The sequence below is a fragment of the Mesocricetus auratus genome, unplaced genomic scaffold (assembly GCF_017639785.1).
Source record: "Mesocricetus auratus isolate SY011 unplaced genomic scaffold, BCM_Maur_2.0 Super-Scaffold_100024, whole genome shotgun sequence".
Taxonomy (NCBI): Eukaryota; Metazoa; Chordata; class Mammalia; order Rodentia; family Cricetidae; genus Mesocricetus; species Mesocricetus auratus.
This window is the reverse complement of record NW_024429205.1, coordinates 20374658-20398091: the sequence shown is the minus strand read 5'-3', so window position 1 is coordinate 20398091 and position 23434 is coordinate 20374658. Positions and strand designations below refer to the sequence as shown.

The 23434-nt window shown below is 51.4% G+C and overlaps 1 protein-coding gene across 4 annotated transcripts; it reads left to right on the top strand.

Annotated features, from left to right (window-relative positions):
* Positions 1-70: 70 nt before the first annotated feature.
* Slc30a3 (solute carrier family 30 member 3) lies at positions 71-22178 on the top strand. Of its 4 annotated transcripts, XM_040730875.1 has the most exons (11): positions 71-243; positions 13809-13879; positions 14392-14524; positions 17796-17961; positions 18290-18471; positions 18998-19144; positions 19234-19387; positions 19592-19790; positions 20010-20115; positions 20282-20416; positions 21356-22178. In XM_040730875.1, the coding sequence occupies exons 5-11, from the start codon at positions 18342-18344 to the stop codon at positions 21502-21504; spliced, it is 1020 nt and encodes a 339-aa protein (XP_040586809.1). In that variant the 5' UTR covers positions 71-243; positions 13809-13879; positions 14392-14524; positions 17796-17961; positions 18290-18341; the 3' UTR covers positions 21505-22178. The 4 variants fall into 4 exon arrangements, with proteins under 4 accessions (XP_040586809.1, XP_021084897.1, XP_005073597.1 ...); XM_021229238.2 differs by lacking the exon at positions 71-243 and having other exon boundaries at positions 13791-13879; XM_013116038.3 differs by lacking the exons at positions 71-243; positions 13809-13879; positions 14392-14524 and adding an exon at positions 14806-15048.
* The last annotated feature ends 1256 nt before the right edge of the window (positions 22179-23434 follow it).

The window sequence follows — 23434 nt, the reverse complement described above, 5'->3', positions numbered from 1 at the left end:
AGCGAGTCGTTTTTTGGCGCTGCCAGGAGGCCCGCGTGGAGAGCCCGTATAGGGCCTGGGACTTATTTCGCTCCAGAAGCCTGACCCTCAGGCTGGGCGTTACGTCCAGCCCACGGGGCAGAGGCACAGCCTTCCACATCACCTCTCTTCTCCAGGGAGAGGCCATGACCATCCCGATCACCGTCATGGCTCTTCAACTCACTCACGGGAAAAGTGCGGGCTTGGTGAACAGGCGGACGAGAGGTGAGGCGGGGATTATCGGTCCAGATTTCCTAAATCTTCACTGGGTCCTTTTTATTTCCTTCACACCTAGAAACTTCCCTACGGACGTTGAGACTCACCCCGAGTGTCAGTGTTCCGGAAAATCTGTCCTTCACCCCTCGGTGGTCCCCACCTTGTCAAGGCACTTATCCCATCAGACTGTAACTGCGTTGGCACATCCCTTAAAAATGACATTTGCGGTCCTTCCCGAAACCACTTCACTACGGTGCTTCCATAATAAGGAGATCTCATAATGTAATTATATAATGTAGATTACACATTGAGTTGTTTATTGCTTGATAGTACATTAACCCTTTTCATGAAAATGCTTATAGACACCCTTGAACAGATTTCTGATTTTCTTTATTTTGAATTTTCGAGACAAAGTTTCTCTGTAGCTTTGGAGGCTGTCCTGGAACTCACTCTGTAGACCAGGCTGGTCTCAAACTCACAGAGACCCACCTTCTTCTGCCTCCTGAGTGCTGGGATTAAAGGTGGGTGCCACCACTGTCCAAAAATTTCTCATTTTTGTCTAAGGATAGAGTAGAGGAAATGGAGCTTATTGAGTCAAATTGAAAGAAAAAAGACATGTATGTGGGATGTGTGTATGTGAATGTGTGCATGAGTGTGTGAATGTGAGTGTGTGAATGTGTGTGAAGGTGAATGTGTGAGTGTGTGAGTGTGACTGTGTGTGTGAGTGTGTGAATGTGTGTGTGAATGTGTGTGAAGGTGAATGTGTGAGTGTGTGTGTGACTGGGTGAATGTGAGTGTGAGTGTGTTGTGAGAGTGTGGCTGTGTGTGTGAGTGTGTTGTGAGAGTGTGTGTGCAAACACGCACACTGTGTGACAGTTACTGGCACGTGGAGGTCAAAGAACAGCTTGTGAGAGTTCCCTCCTTCCATTATGTAGGTCACAGGGATTGAACCCAGGTGACCATGCTTGGTGACAGATGGGCACCTTCACCCAAAGAGCCATTTTACTGGCCCTGACTATACATATTTTAAACTTCCAACCTGGCAGGTTTTAAGGTTTATTTATTTTATGTATATGGTGTTTTGCCTGCATGTATGTCTGTGTCCCTTTATGGGTTCCAGGATCAAACACAGGTCAGGGTTTTTTGGGTTTGTGTGTGTGTGTGACAAGTATTTTGTTTTTTTGTTGTTGTTGTTGTTGTTGTTTTGTTTTTATATCTTTGGAGACATGGAACTCGGTAGGTAGACAAGGCTGGCCTTGAACTCACAGAGATCCGCCTGCCTCTGCCTCCCGAGTGCTTGGATCTAATGTGTGTGTCACCACTGCCCGGCTGCAGCAAGTGTTTTTGCCCACTGGTTATCTTGCTGGCCCAAACTGACTGTTTTTGAAGCTCTTAGTCCATATTGTTAACTTTCTTACCTGAGGGGTTCTGAAGGTACCATTTTATGTCATGAGAAGGGACACTTGTCTCTGTCTGGCGGGACTTGTGGTCATCCCTCACAGGAGGCAGGGTTTGTGGTGTTAGCTTCCTCTGTGGAGGAGAGTTCTCAGTGCTTTTTGGAACATGCAATTGAATGAGTTTCTTACTTCAGTAAGACCTGGCCATCACACCCTGCGTGGGTGGTGAATGCCTTAATCCCAGCACTCGGGAGGCAGAGGCAGGTAGATCTCTGAGTTCAAGGCCAGCCTGGTCTACAGAGCGAGTTTCAGAACAGCCTCCAAAACAATACAGAGAAACCCTGTCTTGAAAAACCAAAACCAAACAAAAAAAGGCCTGTCCATCATTCATTTGTAGCTTTTATTCTTTATTATAGCTGTTGCTACAATTCACTTTCTCTCTTAGGTTTAAGTGCCAAGCCAATATTCCACCCCTGAAATGCTAGTCGTCTTGGCAAACAGTCTATATGTAAGAAACATACTCACCAAGCCCATGGGATTGAGTCAGATGAGTTTTGAGGTTATCCAACCAAACAGGAAAGCCTGAAGCTGACCATGTTGGTGGTTTGGCTGTGTTTGATTTTCTAACCTCAATTTTCAACAGCACCAGGGGCAGCAGAACTAGTGGGACAAACCAGATCTTTTCCACGCTGCACTGGGGAGGGACGGCAGCAGACGCCAGAGCAGGGTGAGCGTACAGCGGCTCCCCTGGCTCAGTTTCCAGGCTGGTGTGGTTCTGTCCCTGCCTCCTCTTCCAGTCTCATTGGGGACCATTGTCCTGCTTGCTCTGGGGTGTGACCCCCCCCTTCCTGTCACCTCTTTGTGAAGACACTGCTTCCTTTGACTGTGTTTCCTTGACATTTCATCCTCCAAAGGTCTCACTCAGGTGCATGCTTCAGGCTTTAAACTTCTCCCTCTCTACTCCATAACCTTCACCATGATTTGTGTATTGTCTTACTTCAGGTTTATATTGCTGCAACAAAACACCATGACCAAAAGGCAAGTGTTTATGTGGCTTACATTCCAGCATTGCAGTTTGTCACTGAAGGAAGTCAGGACAGGAACTCAAACAGGGCAGGATCCTGGGGGCAGGAGCTGATGCAGAGGCCATGGAAGGGAGCTTCTTTCTGGTTTGCTCCCCGTGACTTGCTCAGACTGCTTTCTTATAGAACCCCGGACTACCAGACCAGGGATAGGACCACCCACAATGGACTGGGCCCTCCCCCATTGATCACTAATTGAGAAAATGTCTTACAGCTGGATCTTATGGAGGCATTTCCGAAGCTGAGGCTCCTTCCTCTGATGACTCTAACTTGTGTCAAGTTGACACACAAAACCACCCAGTACCTGTATATATCATCATTTTCATATTCATTTCTTTAATGTCTGACTTTCTTGTTGGTTTGTATATCCAGTACCTACAGCTATGCCTGGCTTATAGTAAGCGAGTTAATGATTTGTTGAATGAGCTATAGCTAAAGGATCCCTCTCCTAGTGGAATGTAAGCCTGGAGGTTGGCCAGCAAAAATCCCCCCGGGATAGGAACTGGAGAACTGGACAAAATGACAGACAGTGTCTTCCCTCATCCAGTTCTGGAGGCAAAAAGACTATCGGAAGGAAATGGAGAGGACAGGTAGTCTGTAACGTGGCCCTGATCGCCATTCCTTTGTCTTAGTATTCCTTCCTCCTGCTCTTAATACAGTTACAGGATACTGGATGTATCCCTGAGTGCTGACTGCTTGAGAGAGAGCACTTGACCTCTGCCATGCCCCTTAGAGATGGCATGATCACATCCCTGCCTTACAGAGGTGCGCCCTGGGAAGGAGTTAGCAAGCAGCTTTCACGGCTTGCTAGACGCTCCCGGATGATTACTTCTTATCCATGCCGCCTGAAATTTGAATTCATCACAGTCCGTGCCCTCGAAGGAGCCTTTCATTCCTGTGAAGCCCGGCAACAGGCAGCTGCAGAGCAGGGACAGAGCAGGCAGGGCCTGGCATGCTGGGACCTGAGGCTTCTGGGCTCTGCTTTCCAGAAACCACAGCTCTTTTAATGGTTTTTCATGATCGGGCTCCGTTCTCACACCCATCGCTGTAATGGGATGAGTGTGCATGTCAGTGTTAGACTCTAGATCTCTGTCTGGCTCTGATTCTAAAAAACTGTGAGCAGATCCCTTTGCCTCTACATTTCTTTTTCTTCTGTAAAAACCTGAGCTACCTCACAAGATTGATTCTAAAACTTAATTAGATTTGATTGCAAAACATAATAGGAATTATTCTTTAGAAGCCAGGCATGGTAGTGTGTACCTTTAATCCCAGCACTCAGGGGGTAGAAGCAGGAGGATCTCTGTGAGTTCGAGGCCATCCTGGTCTACAGAGCAAGTTCCAGGATATCCAAGGCTACACAGAGAAACCCTGTCTTAAAAAACCAAAATAATAATATGGTGGCACACACCTTTAATCCCAGCACTTGGGACACAGTGGCAGGTGGATCTCTGTGAGTTCGAGACCAGTCTGGTCTACAGAGTGAGTTCCAGGACAGCCAAGGCTGTCTCAAAAAAACAAAAAAGAAGAAGAGGAGGAGGAGGAAGAGGAAGAAGAAGAAGAAGAAGAAGAAGAAGAAGAAGAAGAAGAAGAAGAAGAAGAAGAAGAAGAAGAAGAGAAACAACAAAACAACCTTGTCAATGAACCTTGTCTTGAGTTCTTTGTCTTCCCATAATGCCTAGAGTGAATGAGCTTACTATATCCAACAGCCATTTGGTCTTGTCTGAAGAAACCATGAAGCATCCCTTTTTCATCCATAAACAAAAACACATTGTAGTCATATAGCTAGAATACACACATACGCAAGATGGCAAACACTGGCATATTTATACCCAAAACACCATGCTCTGGAACATATGTAACTGGAGAGAGAGATCATAATTTGCCACATCTGACAAGCAGGTTCCAGAATCACAGTTTCTGAGCTGGAAAGGACCATGGAGATTTAACCCCGACTTGACTATTTCATTTCCTAACTGAAGCAGGTATTTCCAAAGAGAAACCCAAACTGCTGAAAGTCACCCAGTGGTGTCCAAACTCAGTCTCCTGAGTTAGAGTCTATGCAGTGACTGCCCCTTGTGGTTTCTCTTCTGTATTAGTCAAGGTGCTTTCTCTAGAGCAGTGGTTCTCAACCCGTGGGTCATGACCCCTTTGGGGGGATAAACAGCCCTTTCACAGGGGTCACCTAAGACAACTAGAAGTATCAGATATTTACATTGTGATTCATAACAATGGCAAAGTTGCAGTTATGAAGTAGCAAAGAAAGTAATCTTATGGTTGGGGTCACCACAATATGAAGAACTGTATTAAAGGATCACAGCATTAGGAAGGTTGAGAACCACTACTCTAGAGGAACAGAACTGATATATGAGATTTATTAGAGTGCCTTACGGGTTTTGATCCAACTGTTGTGGGAATGTTTCTGTAATAAGCACTTGGACACCAATGAGAGTAGAAGAAGAAAAGATGTCATTGGCAGACCTAAGCTAAGATACTGAAAATCTTTGATACCTGGTACAGTTTGTATTCTCATTTTATTTTCTGAAACCACAAGGTGGGGTGGCCACACAAGACAGATTTTACAGAATGGCAGTCATTGGGATGTTAAGGTAGTGACCCACTGTCTCAGCTGTTTCTCCAGGTCATTCTGTTTCAGGTAGCAAGCGAACCCGTGCTTGACAAATAGGTAGTACAAGCAGTGCTAATAAACCAGTGTCTAACAGCTGGTCTTTTCTATCTTTTTCTACTTCATGACTATTCTAATATTGGCTTTCTCAAGATACAAAGTCAATTATATTTTGATTGATTGATTGATTGTATGTGTGTGCTCAAGCCCATGCACCAATGGCACATGTGAAGGTCAAAGGACAACTTGTGGGAGTTGGGTCTCTCTTTCCATCATGTATGTCTCAGGAATAGAACTCAGGTCATCAGGCTTGACAGCAAGCGCCTTGAACCACTCTGGCCCAAGTGTGCTTTTTTTTGTTTTTTTGTTGTTGTTGTTGTTGTTTTTGTTTGTTTGTTTGTTTTTCAAGACAGGGTTTCTCTGTATTGTTTTGGAGGCTGTCCTGGAACTCACTCTGTAGACCAGGCTGGCCTCGAACTCACAGAGATCCGCCTGCCTCTGCCTCCCGAGTGCTGGGATTAAGGGCATGCACCACCACCGCCCAGCAACCTTGAACTCTTGATCCTCCTGCACCCACTTCCCAAGTACTGGGATGATTGTAATGTACCACTACACCAGGCACCACCACACCAGGCACCACCACACCAGGTACCACCACACCAGGTGTGTTTATTATTGTAATGTACCACCACACCAGGTGTGTTTATTATTGTAAGGTACCACCACACCAGGTGTTTTTATTATTGTAAGGTACCACCACACCAGGTGTGCTTATTCGTTTGTTTTTTATTATTGTTACTATCATTGCAATGATTCTGTCCTGTCTCCTTCTGACTTCAAAAAGAAAGAAGTTGCTTTCCATCTTGTCTTGCCTCTAGAAAGAAAGAAACCAAAGATTCTTCTCTGAGATTTGCTTGTTGTCCCTGGTGCCTTCCTACCCCGTTTATGTGTCCTTCTCCCAGGCCCTCAGAACCCTGTTTCTTACTACCCTGCAAGTGTGCTTCAGTCTGGCTATAAATTCTGTCCCTCAAGACCAGCTTACTGGGTTGGAGAGATGGATCAGTGGTTAAGAGCACTGACTGTACTTTCAGAGGACCTGGGTTCAATTCCCAGCATCTACATGACAGCTGACAACTGTCTATAACTCCAAGATCTGACACACTCACACAGACTTACATGCAAGTAGAAAAAAAAAAGACCAGATTACCCTCTCTGTTGCTGGAGTTTCTTTTGTCCAGCCAAGTCCCGAAGCCCCTTCAGCTCCAAATAAGCACACAGACGCTATATTAATTATAAAACTATTGGCCGATGACTAAGGCTTCTTATTGGCTAGCTCTGTCTTAAATTATTAACCCATTTCTCCATGTGGTCTTGGTTTACCTGAGAAGGTCCGGACCTGTTACTCCTACCTCGATACATGGTATCTCTTTGTGGTCTCTGCCTACCTTTCCCAGAATTCTCCTTGACTCTTAGTCCTGCCTATCTTCCTGCCTCTATTGGCCAAACAGTGTTTTATCCATCAACCAACAAGACATTTACAGAAGGATATCCCCCAACACCTCTCCACTGCCCTAACATAGCCCTCCCACAGTCATCTTACTAGTCTTCACCATACTCCAGCTGTTCCTCAGCTCTGTCGGTTGCTCTCATTCCACGCACCCCATGCAATGTCTAATTATCATCAATTAATTTGTTCAAGAAATATCCACTAAGTACTGCCAATATGTCTAGTAGCTTAGATACGTTGATAAGTGGCCAGAGTCTCATATATAATATATATATTTTTTTCCAAGACAGGATTTCTCTGCATTGCTTAGGAGCCTGGCTCTTTTTTATATTTTTAAAAGATTTATTCATTTTGTGTGTGAGTATTTTGCCTGCATTTATATATATGTGCCAGGTGTGTATTTGGTGCCCATGGAGGTAAAAAGTGCAAAGATCCCCAGGAACTGGAGTTACAGATCGTCTTGAACCATTGCATGGATGCTGGGAATCAAACCTGGGTCCTTTGCAAGAGCAACACGTGTTCTTAACTACCGAGCTGTCCCTCCAGTCCTCCTCCAAAGCCCTTTTTGATAGATTTTTTTGTCTTCTGTGTATAGGTATGTGTACATGGATGCCTGTGGGTGCCAGAAAGGGCATGGATCCCTTGGAGCTGGAGATACAGGTGGTTGTGAGCTTCCTGAAATGGGTGTTGGGAATCAAACTCTGGTCTTCTGCAAGAGCAGTAAATGTTCTAACCAGGGACCATCTCTCCAGCCCCCAGAGTCCTTGTCTCATTGCTTAGTCTCATAGCCTCACGAGACATCCATTAGCTCTTTTAACAAATATTTATGGGGTGTTATCACATCTGGTTGGTCTAGGTGCCAGGGATAAAAACAAAATTTTAGGGCTTCTCAAGGTGGCTCAGTGGGTTATGGTGCATGTTGCCAACAAGCCTGCTGACCTGAGTTCAGTTCTGGGTACCTGCATGGAGGAAGTATATCGCTGACTCCTACAAGTACTCTATCTCCACCTGAGCACAGTGACACACATGTGCCCACATACATACATACATTTGATATATGTGTACATGTATACACATATATGCCCCAAAGCTTATGTTCTTTTATGTGGGTATCTATGTGGGTATGAGCACAGGTGTCTAAAGAGGCCGGAAGGAGGAGCCACACCCACTGGGAATAGAGCTACAAATGGCTGTGAGCTGCCATGTGTGGCTGCTGGGAACTGAACTCAGGTCCTCTGGAAGAGCAGCCAGCACTATTAACCGCTGAGCCTTCTCTTCATCTCACCCACTTTTTTCTTTAGACATGGTCTCACTGTGTAGCTCTAGACTGGCTTCGAATCCACAGAGATCCACTGCTTCTGTCACCTGAGTAGTGGGATTAAAGGCTATAAGAGCTTTTTTGTTTTGTTTAGCTCTGGCTGTTCTGGAACTCACTATAAAGGCCAGGCTGATCTCAAACTCATAGAGATCTGCTTGTCTCTGCCCTCAGAGTGCTGGGATCAAAGGTGTGTGCCACTATAGTTAGCTAAAAACAAAACAAAACAAAACATGTTTTGCTGGGTAGTGGTGCTGCGTGCATTAATCCCGGCACTTGGCAGAGACAAGCAGATCTTTATGAGTTCGAGGCCAGCCTGGTCTACAAAGCGAGTTCCAGGACAGGCTCCAAAACCACAGGGAAATTCTGTCTTGAAAAACAAACAAAAAACAGAGCAAAAAAATCTCCACTTTTTTTCTTTTGCTTGGGTTTCTTGAGCTAAAAGCCTTTTCAAAGGTTGTTTATTTTGTGAGCATGTGCTTGGTGTGTGCATGTGTGCATGTGCTTGGTTGTGATGTGTGCATGTGCTTGATGTGTGCATGTGCTTGGTGTGTGCATGTGTGCATGTACTTGGTGTGTGCATGTGTGCATGTACTTGGTGTGTGCATGTGCTTGGTGTGTGCATGTGCTTGGTGTGTGCATGTGAGCATGTGCTTGGTGTGTGCATGTGCTTGGTGTGTGCATGTGAGCCTGTGCTTGGTTGTGATGTGTGCATGTGCTTGATGTGTGCATGTGCTTGGTGTGTGCATGTGTGCATGTGCTTGGTGTGTGCATGTACTTGGTGTGTGCATGTGCTTGGTGTGTGCATGTGAGCATGTGTTTGGTATGTGCATGTGTGCATGTGCTTGGTGTGTGCATGTACTTGATGTGTGCATGTGCTTGGTGTGTGCATGTGAGCCTGTGCTTGGTGTGTGCATGTGTGCATGTGCTTGATGTGTGCATGTGCTTGGTGTGTGCATGTGTGCATGTACTTGGTGTGTGCATGTGCTTGGTGTGTGCATGTGCTTGGTGTGTGCATGTGCTTGATGTGTGCATGTGTGCATGTGCTTGGTGTGTGCATGTGAGCATGTGCTTGGTATGTGCATGTGTGCATGTGCTTGGTGTGTGCATGTGTGCATGTGCTTGGTGTGTGCATGTACTTGGTGTGTGCATGTGCTTGGTGTGTGCATGTGTGCATGTGCTTGGTTGTGATGTGTGCATGTGCTTGATGTGTGCATGTGCTTGGTGTGTGCATGTGTGCATGTACTTGGTGTGTGCATGTACTTGGTGTGTGCATGTGCTTGGTGTGTGCATGTGTGCATGTACTTGGTGTGTGCATGTGCTTGGTGTGTGCATGTGAGCCTGTGCTTGGTGTGTGCATGTGTGCATGTGCTTGATGTGTGCATGTGCTTGGTGTGTGCATGTGTGCATGTGCTTGGTGTGTGCATGTGTGCATGTGCTTGATGTGTGCATGTGCTTGGTGTGTGCATGTGTGCATGTGCTTGGTGTGTGCATGTACTTGGTGTGTGCATGTGCTTGGTGTGTGCATGTGAGCATGTGTTTGGTATGTGCATGTGTGCATGTGCTTGGTGTGTGCATGTACTTGATGTGTGCATGTGCTTGGTGTGTGCATGTGAGCCTGTGCTTGGTGTGTGCATGTGTGCATTGCTTGATGTGTGCATGTGCTTGGTGTGTGCATGTGTGCATGTACTTGGTGTGTGCATGTACTTGGTGTGTGCATGTGTGCATGTACTTGGTGTGTGCATGTGCTTGGTGTGTGCATGTGCTTGATGTGTGCATGTGCTTGGTGTGTGCATGTGAGCATGTGCTTGGTATGTGCATGTGTGCATGTGCTTGGTGTGTGCATGTACTTGGTGTGTGCATGTGCTTGGTGTGTGCATGTGAGCATGTGCTTGGTGTGTGCATGCAAGCATGTGCTTGGTGTGTGCATGTAAGCATGTGCTTAGTGTGTGCATACACCACTGTGCTGGGGTGGAGGGGACAACTGGTAGCATTTGGTTTTCCCCTTTGGCCATGGAGGTCAGGGATTGAACTCATGGTGTCAAGCTTGGTGGTAAGTGCTTTCACCAGCTGTGCCAACACTCTGGCCCTGCTTTGTTTTATTGTTAAAGGAGACAGGACTGCTGTCTGCAGCCCAGTGTGGCCTTGCACTCACCATGTAGCCCAGGCTGGCCTCAAGTTCTCAATCCTGCCTCATCCTCCTGAGTGCTGAGATTACAAGCAAATGCCACCACATCTGGCTTACATTCTGATGGGCAAAAATGGCAAGAAAAGTAAGCAAAAGGTGTAGGCTAGTTAGCCGGGATTGTGGCTCAATAATGGTGGTAGAGTACTTTCCAAGCATACACAGGCCCTGGGTTTGCTGTCTATTGTTGCAATAAAAAGGGATGAGGAACTATGTCACTGGCACGTCTGACAGAGTCTGCTACAGTTAGAGATATAGACAAGTGCAAATGTCCTGTGGCTGGCATATTACAGCGTTGTGGGGAGTGGAGCAGGGGGAATGCGGGAAAATGTGTAAGAGAAAATGACTAGCAGAGCAGTGGTGGCACACCCGTTTACTCCCACACTTGGAAAGCCGAGGAGGCAGGTCTGGTCTACATAGCTAGTTTCAGGACAACCAGGGCTGTGTGTGTGTGTGTGTGTGTGAGAGAGAGAGAGAGAGAGAGAGAGAGAGAGAGAGAGAGAGAGAGAGAGAGAGAGAGAGAGAGAGAGAGAGAGAGAATATCTGACCTGTGCTGCCTAGCTACTGGATACTGGACTGGGAACAGTCAGAGGTAAGAAGAAAGTGGAAATGGGGAGGTCACCTAGGAGGTGACCACAGCCATCGGGAGGGCAGGCGGTGTCAGTGTGGAGGGGTGGGAGCAGGCTGTGGTGACTATAGGAGAGTCAAGGATGGCTGTTAGGTTTCTGGCCTGAGCAAATGGAGGATGGAGTCGTGTTCTGACATGGGAGCACTGTTGGAAGAGGAGATTTGGGGTTGGGTGCTATCAGGAGCTCAGTTTTTAAATGTATAACCCAAGATGCCTCCCTGCTAGACACTTGAGACAGCATCAAGAATGACACTGGGTAGAGAGTTTGCAGGGAACCATCATCCTTAGGCACCATCTATTTTGATTCTTTTCTAGACAAGGTTTCCTTGTGCAGCTTTGGAGGCTGTCCTGGAACTGGCTCTGTAGACCAGGCTGGCCTCAAACTCACAGAGATCCACCTTCCTCTGCCTTCTGAGTGCTGGGATTAAAGCCGTGGGCCGCCACCACCACCACCTAGTTATTTTTATTCTTTTAAAATACATTTCAAACATAAAAATAGAATAGGACTTGGTTTCCCATCACCCAACCCCCAGCCGTAACAACCACAGCTTTCTATTGTTACGTACCACCATTACAGGCTTAAGACCATAGGAGAGACCACAGGAGTGAGTGCAGAAAAGTAAGGGAAACAGTGACCAAGTCCTGGACCAGTCCAGCATTAAAAGATTGAGAAGATGAGGAGGCAACAAAGAGAGAGAATAGGCAGTAAGAGAGGAAAAACCAATGATATCCTGGGAGCTGGGTGAAGAAACAACTGTCAAATGACAATTACAGTTCAGAAGGTAGACACTAAGAAAGAAAAGGCCAGGAGGGCGTTTAGTACACCTGACCTAGTTAGGAGCCAGGGAAGACTCCCTGGGGCAAGGAGGCATTTAAGCTGCAGGCTCTTGTCATTCCCGTTATTACCAACTAAAAGCCCGCCTCCTCCGTCCTGCTGCCATGCTCACAACCCACTTCTGTTTGGAACGGTTTAATTGAGAACCATGTGGCAGCCACTAGTGAGGTGCGGGGGGGGGGCACAGCAGGCTTAGATTGCAAATTTTGCCTGCGCCCAGCTTTAATCCTGACTTCATTGCCTCCTCTTCCAACAGGAGCTGGCCCAGGGTGGACTTATAACCTAGGTACCCCCGCAGCTTCTTCCAGGCTGTTCTGACGGAGGCCCTCTGGAATCTGGCCCTGAATTGTCCTTCTGGAGAAATGCGGGGTTCCTGTGTCAGTCAAGCCTTTGGGACCTTAAGATGACCAATGAGTCACTGTAGGGAAGATTGCTAGAAGGGCAGAGCAGGGCCGGTAGCAGGCACGTGGATGAGTCAATATTGCACAGACTTAACAAAGGACCATAGAAGAGAAATCTCTAGAAATCATTAGGAGAGGGACCTTGTCTATCTCATTCAGCACGAATCCCCAGCTATGGCGTGGAGACGGTAGTGGGAGGTGTTGTGTTGAGTAAACTTGACTGTTACATAAGGGATACCAGCCTTGGATTGGCCTTCCAAACCCCTCTCCAGGTGCAGTACGATTCCCCCAAGTCTGTCGTTTCTTATAACAGCCCTGTGCAGAATTCCGGTAGAGCCTCTTGGTGGCTCCCGGAGTAGCAGGCGCAAACACCGGTTTTACTGCCAAGCTTTCCTAAAGTAGATTCCCAAGCGAAGGCAACTGTTGGTCTTCCCACTGCCGGCGCTCTGGGCTTCTGGAGGCGGCGCATTCGGCAGCCAGACACACAGTGAGGCTGTCATCCATCCTCTCCGACGTTCCTTTCACTTCCAGGCCTGCCGGCTTTCCACCCGGTAGCGGGTCGGGCACGTGCCAATATCCGCGCCCCCTCCTGGGTAGTCGGGGATGCTCTGAGCGCTGCGGGCTGCCCAGGAAGGGAAATCCCAGAGGAAGCCATTGTTGTCAAGGTCCCTGTTGTCGTCATCGGCCGCGGCGTGCCTAGAAGCCGGTTCCCCATCCTGGAGCTCGCCCTGGCCACTGGGGGCGAGGCTAGCACACCGATCACCGGAGTGCGGGATGGCTCTTTGCAACGCTCCGCCGCTCCCGCCCAGCCAAAGCACCAGCGCAATTGGAATCGGGAACCCCAGGGCAAGCAGCGAGTTTAGAAAACCGACGGCGCTGGGCAAGACGAGCCCGGGGCGCTGGCTTAGCCAGACAGGGCCATGATTTCCACCTTGGCTCTGGCGTGGGTCAACAAGGTGACCTTGGCCCATGGCTTCCCCTCTGTTTGTCCTCTAGAGGCGCGAACCGAGAGCTGAGGCCCCCAATACCGTAGGGAAGATTGGGAGGAGAGAGCCCCTTTGGCCCAAGCGCGGGGCGGACAGTGGCCCCAGGCGTGCGTGCGCGGAGGCCCGCCCCAAAGGCTCCGCTCCTCCGCTCACTGCCATCCCTTTCCCTTGTGCAAGCCGCCCCACAAACCTGGCGCGAGCCTAGCTGCACTCTTCCCCCGCCGCCGGAACAGCCAGCCCGCTGCCCGGTTTGCCTAATCCTTTTTAAGCCTCACCTCCTCCGCGAAGCGCTCCCGGGTTAACCCCATCACTTCCAGACACGGTTTCACTCACTTTTTCATTTTTGTTTGGTTTGTTTTCCTTTCTGGAAATACACTCTGTCATCGTTTGGAACAACCATGTTGAGGGCAGATGTCAATCCCCAGCCCTTGAATTCAGACGGCTCGGTGTGTTCCAAGGGGCGCGGATTGGTGGTTTATTGCCTGGCTCTCTACCCCCTGCCCCCAGCTCCCTTTCCATCCCTGCTCTCTCCCCTCCTCCTACGGACCCTCCTCTTCGCAGGCTGTGACAGCTGAGAACCTGCAACCCAGATCCCCCCTCCTTTTCATCCTGCAGTGGCGGCGGGTGCGAGGAGTAGAGAGCACTGAGCGTTTCAAGTTTGACTCCAGCCTTGACCACCCACACCTGTAAGTCACTCCTGTCTCAGGACTTTGGTCTTCCCCCAAATGAGCACACCAGACGGTGTTAGAGTAGGCAGCACAAACAGCCTCCCTCAATAAACGGTGGCGAGTGACCCCGCAGAGGGGACAGTGCACCTCTTGCTGTCCCAGCCTCTCTGAGAGAGGAACGTAGCCCACAGTCTTCAATTGCTAGCCTGGCGCGGCGCAGTAATCTGATCCAGGTGGGGAAAAGGATGGGGCATTTGTTCCTGGTCTCACGACCTTGTGTGCTTCTAGGACTTAGTTTACTGGTCTGGAAGGTGGGGATAATATATGGGTTGAAGGACAACAGAAAGGGTCTTTGCTACCCAAGGTCCCTGTATAAAAATAAACGGTAATTAGCGGTAGAGTGCTTGGCCGCAGATTTTGCTTATGAATTCCTATTCTAGAGCCTCCACAGTGGGATTTCTGGCTAAAGTCCTTAGAGTTGTTTGGGAATGTATCACTGCTCACCCCAGATTCTCTCTGTTTCTCTCCAGATCGACTTGGCACCTGTGTCTGCCTCCGCGTGGGGGCCAGAGCCACAGAGTGATTGGGTGGTGGGACGACGCCCCTAAGCCCTCATGCATAGGGCAGTCTCTTCCAAAAGTTTGGTGCCAGACGGGTCCCTAGGTGAGTAGAGCCGGGCTAGGAACCGGTGGGCGGGACTTGGGACGAGGGCGGGGTGTGGAGAAGGAGCGCTCACTGGAACCCCAGTGTCAGGGCACCGTGGTGGTTCCCCCACCCCACGATTCGCCGCGGGAGGGGGGATAGATAGGGCTTTGGGTTTGGGGGGCGGGTCCTGGGGGCGGGTCTTAAGTGTGGGGGAGAGAGAGACTCTGGAGGCGGGGCTTGGGGAGCTCGCCCCACGTGGGGCGGGGCTCCCGCGGCCGCGGGCTCTGCAGTTGGGACTCAGAGCGCCACAGTCGCCGCAGTTCCCTCCACTTGGTGGCCCCACGGCCCTGCGGGGAGTCCGGGTGGTCCTCGCGCCGCTCGGACTTGGGCAAGGCCGGCCCCGCCGCTCCCCCTCCGTGCGGCCTAGACGGTCGGGGCCGCGGGGACATGGAGCCCTCTCCCGCCACCGGAGGCTCGGAGACCACCCGCCTCGTGAGTCCCCGGGACCGCAGCAGTGCCGGCGGCGGCCTGCGGTTGAAGAGGTAGGACAGACCGGGGCTGGCTCTCAGCCCGGGGCCGCCAGACTCATGCCATCGGCCCGTTTCGTTGTCTCCCTCAGCGCGGGCCCGGCCCGGCGCGCCCCCTCCCCGCCTGCCTCTGCCCGGCTCCCCTTTTCTCGACCAAGTCCCCTGCCGCGGCGCCCCAAGCCTCCCGACCCCGGCGCCGCCTCCGCCGCGGCTGTGGCTCCGAGCGGCCGCCGCTCCGTCGGACCGAGGGGTCCAGGCGCGGCGATGCCCGCATTGCCCCGCGAGCCTCGCCTCCCGGCTCGGAGCCCCGGCTTCAGGCCCCGGACCCTTCCCTCAGCTCCCCGGGCTCGGGGCGCCCCATCCAGCGGCGGCCAGCTGTGGGCCCCGGCCCCGGGGATCGGCTCGGGCTCGGCGGGCGGCCAGGAGGAAGCGAGGGGGCGGCGGGAAGGAGCAGGTGCGGGCTGGGCGGCGGGGGGGTATTCCCGGCTCCGCACAGACGGGGCCGGGGGCGGCGAGGTGTGAAATGAGGCGCCGAGCGGCCGGGACAGCGGGCCGGGGGCGGCGGCAGAACCTCCCCCGCACCCTGCGGGCCTCCCGCGCCCGCCGCCCGCCGCCGGCTCCGTCTGCCCTGCCATCTCGGAGCGGCCACCGCGACAGGCCCTCCCTGGCCACCTCCGCTAGCCATTTTGTCTGGGAGCCGACCGTCCGTTTGTCTCTGGAATTTGACAGGGTCTCTGGCTTTTTCTGTTCTTCATGTCCCTCAATCTTCCTATTTCCCTCCCAATCCTCTTCTTTTGTCTCTCTTTTCTTGTGTTTCCAGTTCTTTCCTGGGGGGGGGGGGCTTAAACCTGAGTGGGTGGGAGAATGGGGGAGCAGAACGGAAGGAGGGATTCTTCCTGCAGGGGACTGCAGTGGTGGGCAGCTGTGGGGCTCCAGCCGCGGGGCTCCAGCCGTGGCCCTGACATCGCTCCCATACCCTTTTGACTTGGCATCACCCTCTCTTACTTGCCCAAGGAATACCCCAGGCCTCACTGTTTCCCCTCACGCTGTATCGTTTTGTTGTTTGTTGGGGGTTTTCAGAAGGCCAGGGAAGGAAACAGCCTCCATCCCTGGAGAAAACGTAGGCACACCTCCACACCCCAGCAGAGAGACCCAGACAAAAGGAGGCAGCCTGTTGATGGGAGCTGCGTTGATGGCCAGCTGTGTTGTACCTCACAAGCCCGAGGAAGATGTGTTTCTAAAGCCTCCTAACTGCCCAGCATCTGTTTCCTCTTCAGATTGCATCTTCATCTACTGGACCATTTTCATCCTCGTATGACCATTAGTCACCAAATCCTGCAGGTTTTTCCTAGGCTCCGCCTGTTTCCCTGACCCTCCTCTGATACTGCATGGCAGAGCACCCAGCCAGACCCATTCTAGACTCTTCTATGTCCCCCCTCCTGCCCTCCACCATCAAGGTCATTTCAACATGAAGATGTTTTCTCTGTCAGACAGTCTCCTCATCTCCTTCCTCTGAGCCCTTTCCTCAGCCCTTCCCCTAACACCACGCTTACACTCCGAGCTGCCTACCTCGTCGTTGTAATTCCACCTGTCAGGAGCTTGTCTGTGGCTTGGGACTTCCTGTGATGCCTTCCCTGTCCCCATTAAATCCGGCCACTCCCTCCCCTGTGTCCCAAAGTGATTTGTTCTGAACAACACCACCCCCCAGCCTGCCCTAGTAGAAGTCATGTCATGCACTGTCCTCTCCCTGACTCTCTTCTGGGAACACCAGAACCATGCACACTCATCCTCAGTCTGGGAAGGGGCTTTTCATTCCGACATAAAGCTACCTTCCTACTCTCGAGTTCTGGGAGCCTTGGCTCCGCCCTTTAGTAGTGTTCTTTTCAGATAGCTGCCAGTGCCCCTTACCAGTCCCTGTTGCCATCTATCCAGTTCAGAGCCCCCATCCCCACAGGATCCCCACGGGATCCCCACAGGATCCTTGTTAGTCCTGTGTTTCAGAACTGTCTTCTGTGTTAGGGCCTTTGTTTTGTTCTTCCCTCGCTGGGGTCCAGGATGGACAGTGAGGGCAGCAAGAATTTGGCTAGAATAGCTCCCAGTCAGTCTGAGCCCTACCCTGTGGCATCCCTAGGTACGGCCCATCCCTGTTATCAAGGGATGTATGGGCATACTGGGCTCCAGGTAGCATGAGCTAGACTATAAATCCTTCGCTCCTGTTGCTACCACCCCAGCTGTGGCAGACAGAAACCTCCCCTCCTGTGTCAACCCTGCTTGCTCCCCTTGCTAACGTTTAACTCTTGATCCTCCCGCCTCAACTCCTATGTGCAGGGACTGCAGGCATGAGTCATCATGCCAGTTTCCGCTCCCCTTTCAAAGGATCTCACTTGTATCTCCTGGCTTGAGAGGAAGGGACAGACAGGGTTTGGGGACCAAGGCATTTGAGATGCATGACGAGGGTTTGTGTGCAAATCAGTTTTTTTTTGTTTTTGTTTTTTGGTTTTTAGGAGACAGGGTTTCTCTGTATTGTTTTGGAGGTTGTCAGTCCAGCCTGGCCTCGAACTCACAGAGATCCGCCTGCCTCTGCTTCCCGGGTGCTGGGATTAAAGGCGTGCGCCACCACTGCCGGGCCAACGCGCGCGTTTGTGTGTACCATGCCCTCATACCTGCTTTGTTTCATGTTCCTCTGGCACTCTGACTGTCTGTCAAAATCCTCCCCATTCTTCAAGGCTTTCCTCATGTGGTTTCTGTGATCTCCCCACTAGAACTCATTTGAGAGCACCAGAATTCCTCCAACAGCAACATCTGCCACCTGCTGTGTGTCATCGTGTCTAGTACACATTTGTTCCGTTCATCAAGAGCTCTCATCATTCAGGAAGAGTGGCCATTCGTTTTGCATTCCTGGGGTGCCTGTCATAGTATAGGAATTTGGTCAGTATCGAGTCCTGGCTTCACTACCTGCCCATGTGTGGCCCCCGTTGGTTCTTTCCCGCCCTGGGCCTTGCATTTCACATCCATTGTAAAGCATCAGACTTGACTTTTCAGATACAGGATTCTATGGCCCTGTGTGTGGGAGGAGAGAAAGCCTGGGTCTTAGTGTTTGAGCCCCCATGCACCCTCATAGCTTCAGGCATGGTTGGGTCTAGCACAGGGGCAGAGATGGGCCGTCTGCTCAGGCAGGCACCAGGCTCTTTGAGCCTGTGAGTGAGCAGGCCATTTCTGTGGTCAGGCTCAAGGGTGACCGTGATGCCTGCCTCAGTCTTTTCGCAGAGTCCTCAGAGCCCCTCCCTGAGGAGCCCAAGCTTGAGGGGATGGCCTTCCACCACTGCCATAAGGACCCCATGCCCCAGTCAGGCCTCTCTCCCGAGAGGCTGAAGGCCCGGAGGCAGCTGTGTGCCGCCTGTGCTGTGTGCGTCCTCTTCATGGCCGGGGAGGTGGTTGGTAAGTTGGGGACACCCCTCCAGTCCCACACTCTGTACTTCCTGACCACTCTGTACCAAGACCCAGGGCTCCTGGGTGGAGAAGCCGGAAAGAGACAGGCTGGGGGGGACTGGAGGATAGGATACCAAAGTGGGAATTCAGTATGAACCAGCATGGGGTTTGCGGGCCAGGCTCGTTGTGAACTGGCCTGTTGTCTTGTTATGAAAATCAAATATATTATCATGCAAAGACTAGAAAAAAATACCCATGATCAGCCAGTGTGGTGGCGGCACACACCTTTAATCCCAGCACTTGGGAGGCAGGCGGATCTCTGTTAGTTCGAGGACAGCTAGGGCTACACAAAGAAACCCTGTCTTGAAAAACAACAACAACAAAAATAATAATAATAATAACAAATATTTGTAAACTTCACACTGGAGAAAGCCTTGGTCTCTTTTTGGTGCCCCCCTTCTTTTCCATGCCTATGCACACATGCTGCATATTTTCTAGAATTCCAGGCTCTGCATTCTTTTCGCCCCCCTTGCAGGTGGGTATTTGGCACATAGCTTGGCCATTATGACCGATGCTGCTCACTTGCTGGCCGATGTAGGCAGCATGATGGGCAGCCTCTTCTCTCTCTGGCTCTCGACTCGGCCAGCCACCCGAACCATGACCTTCGGCTGGCACCGCTCAGGTAAAGCCCTGCGTGACTTGGTGCCACCCTCCCCCCTCAGCCCTGCCTGTGCCTGAGGGCCCTGACCTGACAGCTCGTTCTCCCTGCAGAGACTCTGGGGGCTTTGGCCTCTGTGGTCTCCCTCTGGATGGTCACTGGCATCCTGCTGTACCTGGCCTTCCTCCGCCTGCTGCACAGTGACTACCACATCGAGGGGGGTGCCATGCTGCTCACCGCCAGCGTCGCCGTCTGTGCCAATATGCTGTATGTCCCTGTGTGTCATGGGTACCAGGTGGGGTCCAGGGCGAGAGGGTCTTCTTCCAGGATGACAGACAGTGCTCACACACACACACACACACACACACACACACACACACACACACACAGAGGCGGGAGTGGGGGGGTGGGGGTCCTATAGCAGAGGCCAAGGACAGGCCATCTGGCTGACCTTCTCTCCTCCTCCTTCAGAATGGCCTTTGTGCTGCACCAGGCTGGGCCCCCCCACAGCCATGGATCTAGGGGTTCAGAGTATGCACCACTGGAGGAGGGGCATAGCTACCCGCTGTCCCTGGGAAACACCAGTGTGAGGGCTGCCTTTGTGCACGTGCTGGGAGACCTCCTTCAGAGCCTGGGGGTCCTGGCTGCCTCCATCCTCATCTACTTCAAGGTACTGCTATGGAGGCTGCCTTGGTCTCCCGCCCCTGTTCTGAATCCCATCTCCCTTCCCTGGTTCCTCTGCCTTCCCCACTCCAGTTTCTAGTTTCTCAGCGCCTCTCCCATTCCTCGGCCTTGTCTCCTTCCCCTCTGGGAGTCTCAGGATCCCTTCAGGTTCTGTTTGACAAGATGGCCCTAGAGCCTTCTCTGAGAGTTGTCCCTTCCTCTACAGCCTCAGTACAAGGTGGCTGACCCCATCAGTACGTTCCTCTTCTCTATCTGTGCCCTTGGATCCACAGCCCCAACCCTTCGAGACGTTCTCCACATCCTCATGGAAGGTGAATTCAACACTGCCGCTCCCACCCTGGGGCTGCTTCATGGGGGCTATTGCAGACAGAGGCGGTCAACAGGGTGGGGGAGAATGGGACTGGGCAGAGCGGAGTCTGGTGGGGCTGCTCCTGGACGGGGCGGGCCCTGGCAGCAACATGGTGGCATTGGTTGCAGGTGCCCCTCGCAGCGTGGGGTTTGAACCTGTAAGGGACGCACTGTTGTCAGTGCCGGGAGTCCGAGCAACCCACGATCTCCACCTGTGGGCCCTGACGCTGACCTACCATGTTGCCTCTGCACACCTGGCTATCGGTGAGTCAGCACTTATAACCAGCAGCTCTGCGGTGAGTCAGCACTTATAACCAGCCCCTCCGCTTCCACCTGTGGCAATAGCCTCACCTGTCGAGGCATTGCTTACTTGAGACTGAGTCTCACTCTGTAGCCCAGGCTATCCCTAAGATTCTTCTGCCTCAGCCTCCTGAGTGCTGTTTTGCCTGTTTGGTTTCCTTATCTCTCTCTGATGCACATTCATGTGCATACTCATGCATATACGTACTCTGGAGACAAGGAGGCCTGGGCACTTGAGTATCTTCTCTGAAGTAGCCTGGGGACCCAGTACCTGAAAACAGTACCTCCAGGATGTAGTTCTGCGACTGTGGCAGCTCCACTCAGCAGGGTGTTAACGTTGCTATTTAAAGTGGTGATTATGAAGCCTGTATGGCAACTAGGGAAAATGTTTGTGGTATAATGCTTGAAGAAAAAAAAGCTGAATATAAATTACATCTACATTATGATTCAACTATTAAAATATATATACAGTGACTCATGAGCTGACAAAGGGTTTTTGAGTCTCTCCCAGATGCAAGAAGCAATCAGAGGCATGCAATTTGGATGCCAAAAATATCGTAACTTGTGGGGTGTTGGAGGGTAACTAGAGAGGGACAGTGGGGCAGAATGCTTAACATCTGGCTTGTACTGGAAAGACAGCGGTGTGGCCTCTGAGCTATCCAGCTGAGTACTGACGCTTAGAGGCAGGCGGGAATAGGTAGCCGTGTCAGCATGGCCCATTGGTGTGAGTCTCACGTTTTCTTTAGTTTTATGCTGTCCGTATAATGTAGTGATACAGAAGGCAATGAGGCCTGTTCAGTCCTTCAGGGTTATACTGTGCCTGGGCCCCTTCACTCCTTATCACAGCCCTCGGCTGTGCCTGACTCCCTGAGGACTGAGCTGCCTCTTATCACCCTCCCACAGACTCCACGGCTGACCCCGAAGCTGTCCTGGCTGAAGCCTCATCCCGGCTCTATTCCCGGTTTGGATTCTCCAGCTGCACCCTGCAGGTGGAGCAGTACAAGCCGGAGATGGCCCAGTGTCCACGCTGCCGGGAGCCCTCCCAAGCCTGAGCCTCAGCTCCACCCCCACCCCACTGCCCGGCCCAGGCTCAGCCGTGGACTCCCAGCACCTGCCTCCCCATCACAGAAGGGACCATCCTCTCTCCATCTTCCACCTGCCAAACACCCCAGCCCCTGCCCTGATGGTCAAGACCAAAGTGTGTATGAGGGGAAGTGTGTATGAGGGGGGGGATCAGACTGAATGGCTGTAAGCAGTTGAGGGGTGTGGGGTGTGTGGAAGCCACACCATTCCTGCTCCACACAACCTGGAGAGTCATGCTTGTCCTTTCTGTGCAATTCATGTGTCCTTGTGGCAGGCTGGCTGGCTAGCTGGGGACATCTGCCTGTCTGTGTGCTGTTCGTGTGCCTATATGCCTGGGGAGGTCATCAGGGGCCCCCTCCCCACGTGACCCTTGCTCTGTCTATGCAGGGGCCCCAAAGCCTGCACTTTGTTTGTTTGCCCTAGTCCTGTGGTTCTGTCTGTCGTGTATGTGTGCTCTTTGGTGCTGTGGTCTGTGTGTCTTTGTGCCTGTGTGGCTGTGCTGGTCCCTGTGAGTCTGCTGTACCTGTGTGTCCACTTAAGGCTCTGTCTGTCCATCCCTCTGTTGGTGCTGTATCCTCAGCTTTCCCCTAGGGAGAGGGAGGAGTCCACCGCAGCTCCACCAATAAACTTGTATCCAACTGCATTTCTGTGCTCCGTGACTCTTCAGAAGTGGAACACGGAGTGACTACCCACAGCCTCCTGGCCCTTCACAGTCTTCTGTCCCTGTCCATGGATGGGTCAGATGGAGGCTGAAAGCCACCAGCCTCCCCCAGCTCTCCCAGCCTGGGCTCTTGACAAAGGAGAGCCCCTGTGCGAGCAGAGCAGGGCTGCAGGAGGCCACCCTGGAGGGCCATTCTCACTGGAGAGCTCCAGAAGGCCAGGCCATGCTCCAGTTAGCGGGAAACGAACCGTTTGGGCAGAGGGGCTAGACTACAGGGCCGCCGTGGGCTTGGTGCTTGTGCTGTCAGCCAGGCTGGGAAAAGCAGCAAGCTGTGTGTCCAGGGTTTTCTTCACACTTACTCTCCTGTCTTAAAAATCATGTATTTCAAAGACTCTTAAAAACTCTTTCTCTTGGTTTTTTGAGACAGGATTTCCTGGTTGTCCCGAACTCACTGTGTAGACCAGGCTGCCCTTGAACTCAAAGATCCTCCTGCCTCTGTCTCCGTAGTGCTGGGATTATAGGCGTGCACCACCTGTCTCATTATTTTAAACAGTCTTATGCAGTCCAGGCTGGCCTTGAACTCACTTTGTAGCCAAGGATAACCTTAAACCTTTTGAATCTCCCATCTCCTCTTCCTGAGCACTAGGATTGCAAGCAGGGTTACCACAAGTTTTATGAGGTGCATGCTAGGAATCAAAACCAGGGCTTCATGTCTGTGAGACAAGAACTTAACAAGTGAGCTACAGCACCAGCGTGTGCGCGCCTCCCAAGTGCTAGGATTATAGTCTTGAGTCACTTTGCCCTGCTAGCTCCTAAAATTAAAAGCAAACTCTCTGTGCTTCAGTGTTAGACCCACCCATGCTTTGGAGCAGCAGAAGTTAGTAGACCGTTCCTCCCTGGGTTGATAGAGTTTCAGCCCAAAGCCCAGTTCCTGGTCATTTTCATTGACCCATTCACGTTTCTGTGAGCTGTTCTCCCTATAATGGAAATACTTTATCCTAAAGTTATTTTTTAATTATAAAAGCAATATACTTTTATTGGGGTTCAACAAAGGGAAAGTGAGTATTTTCTGTACTTACTCCCAGGGGTAGCTGCTACTCAGTCCCCCTTCTTGCGTGCATACCAATATCTATAATGACATAAATGGGACCCTTTGTAGAAGCCCTGTGTCAGCTGTTTTGACATGCATCCTGGACACATTTTCCTGCGGCAGCAACACTCACAGGTTTCATGACATT

What these genes read in the sequence shown, in the direction of transcription:
- Slc30a3 (XM_005073540.4), top strand. Translation starts at nt 14,954, where the DNA reads ATGGAGCCCTCTCCCGCCACCGGAGGCTCGGAGACCACCCGCCTCGTG. An exon ending in GGCGGCCTGCGGTTGAAGAG is followed by an intron (nt 15,049 to 18,289) that starts GTAGGACAGACC and finishes TGCCTGCCTCAG; the next exon opens with TCTTTTCGCAGAGTCCTCAG. An exon ending in CTCTGCACACCTGGCTATCG is followed by an intron (nt 20,417 to 21,355) that starts GTGAGTCAGCAC and finishes ACCCTCCCACAG; the next exon opens with ACTCCACGGCTGACCCCGAA.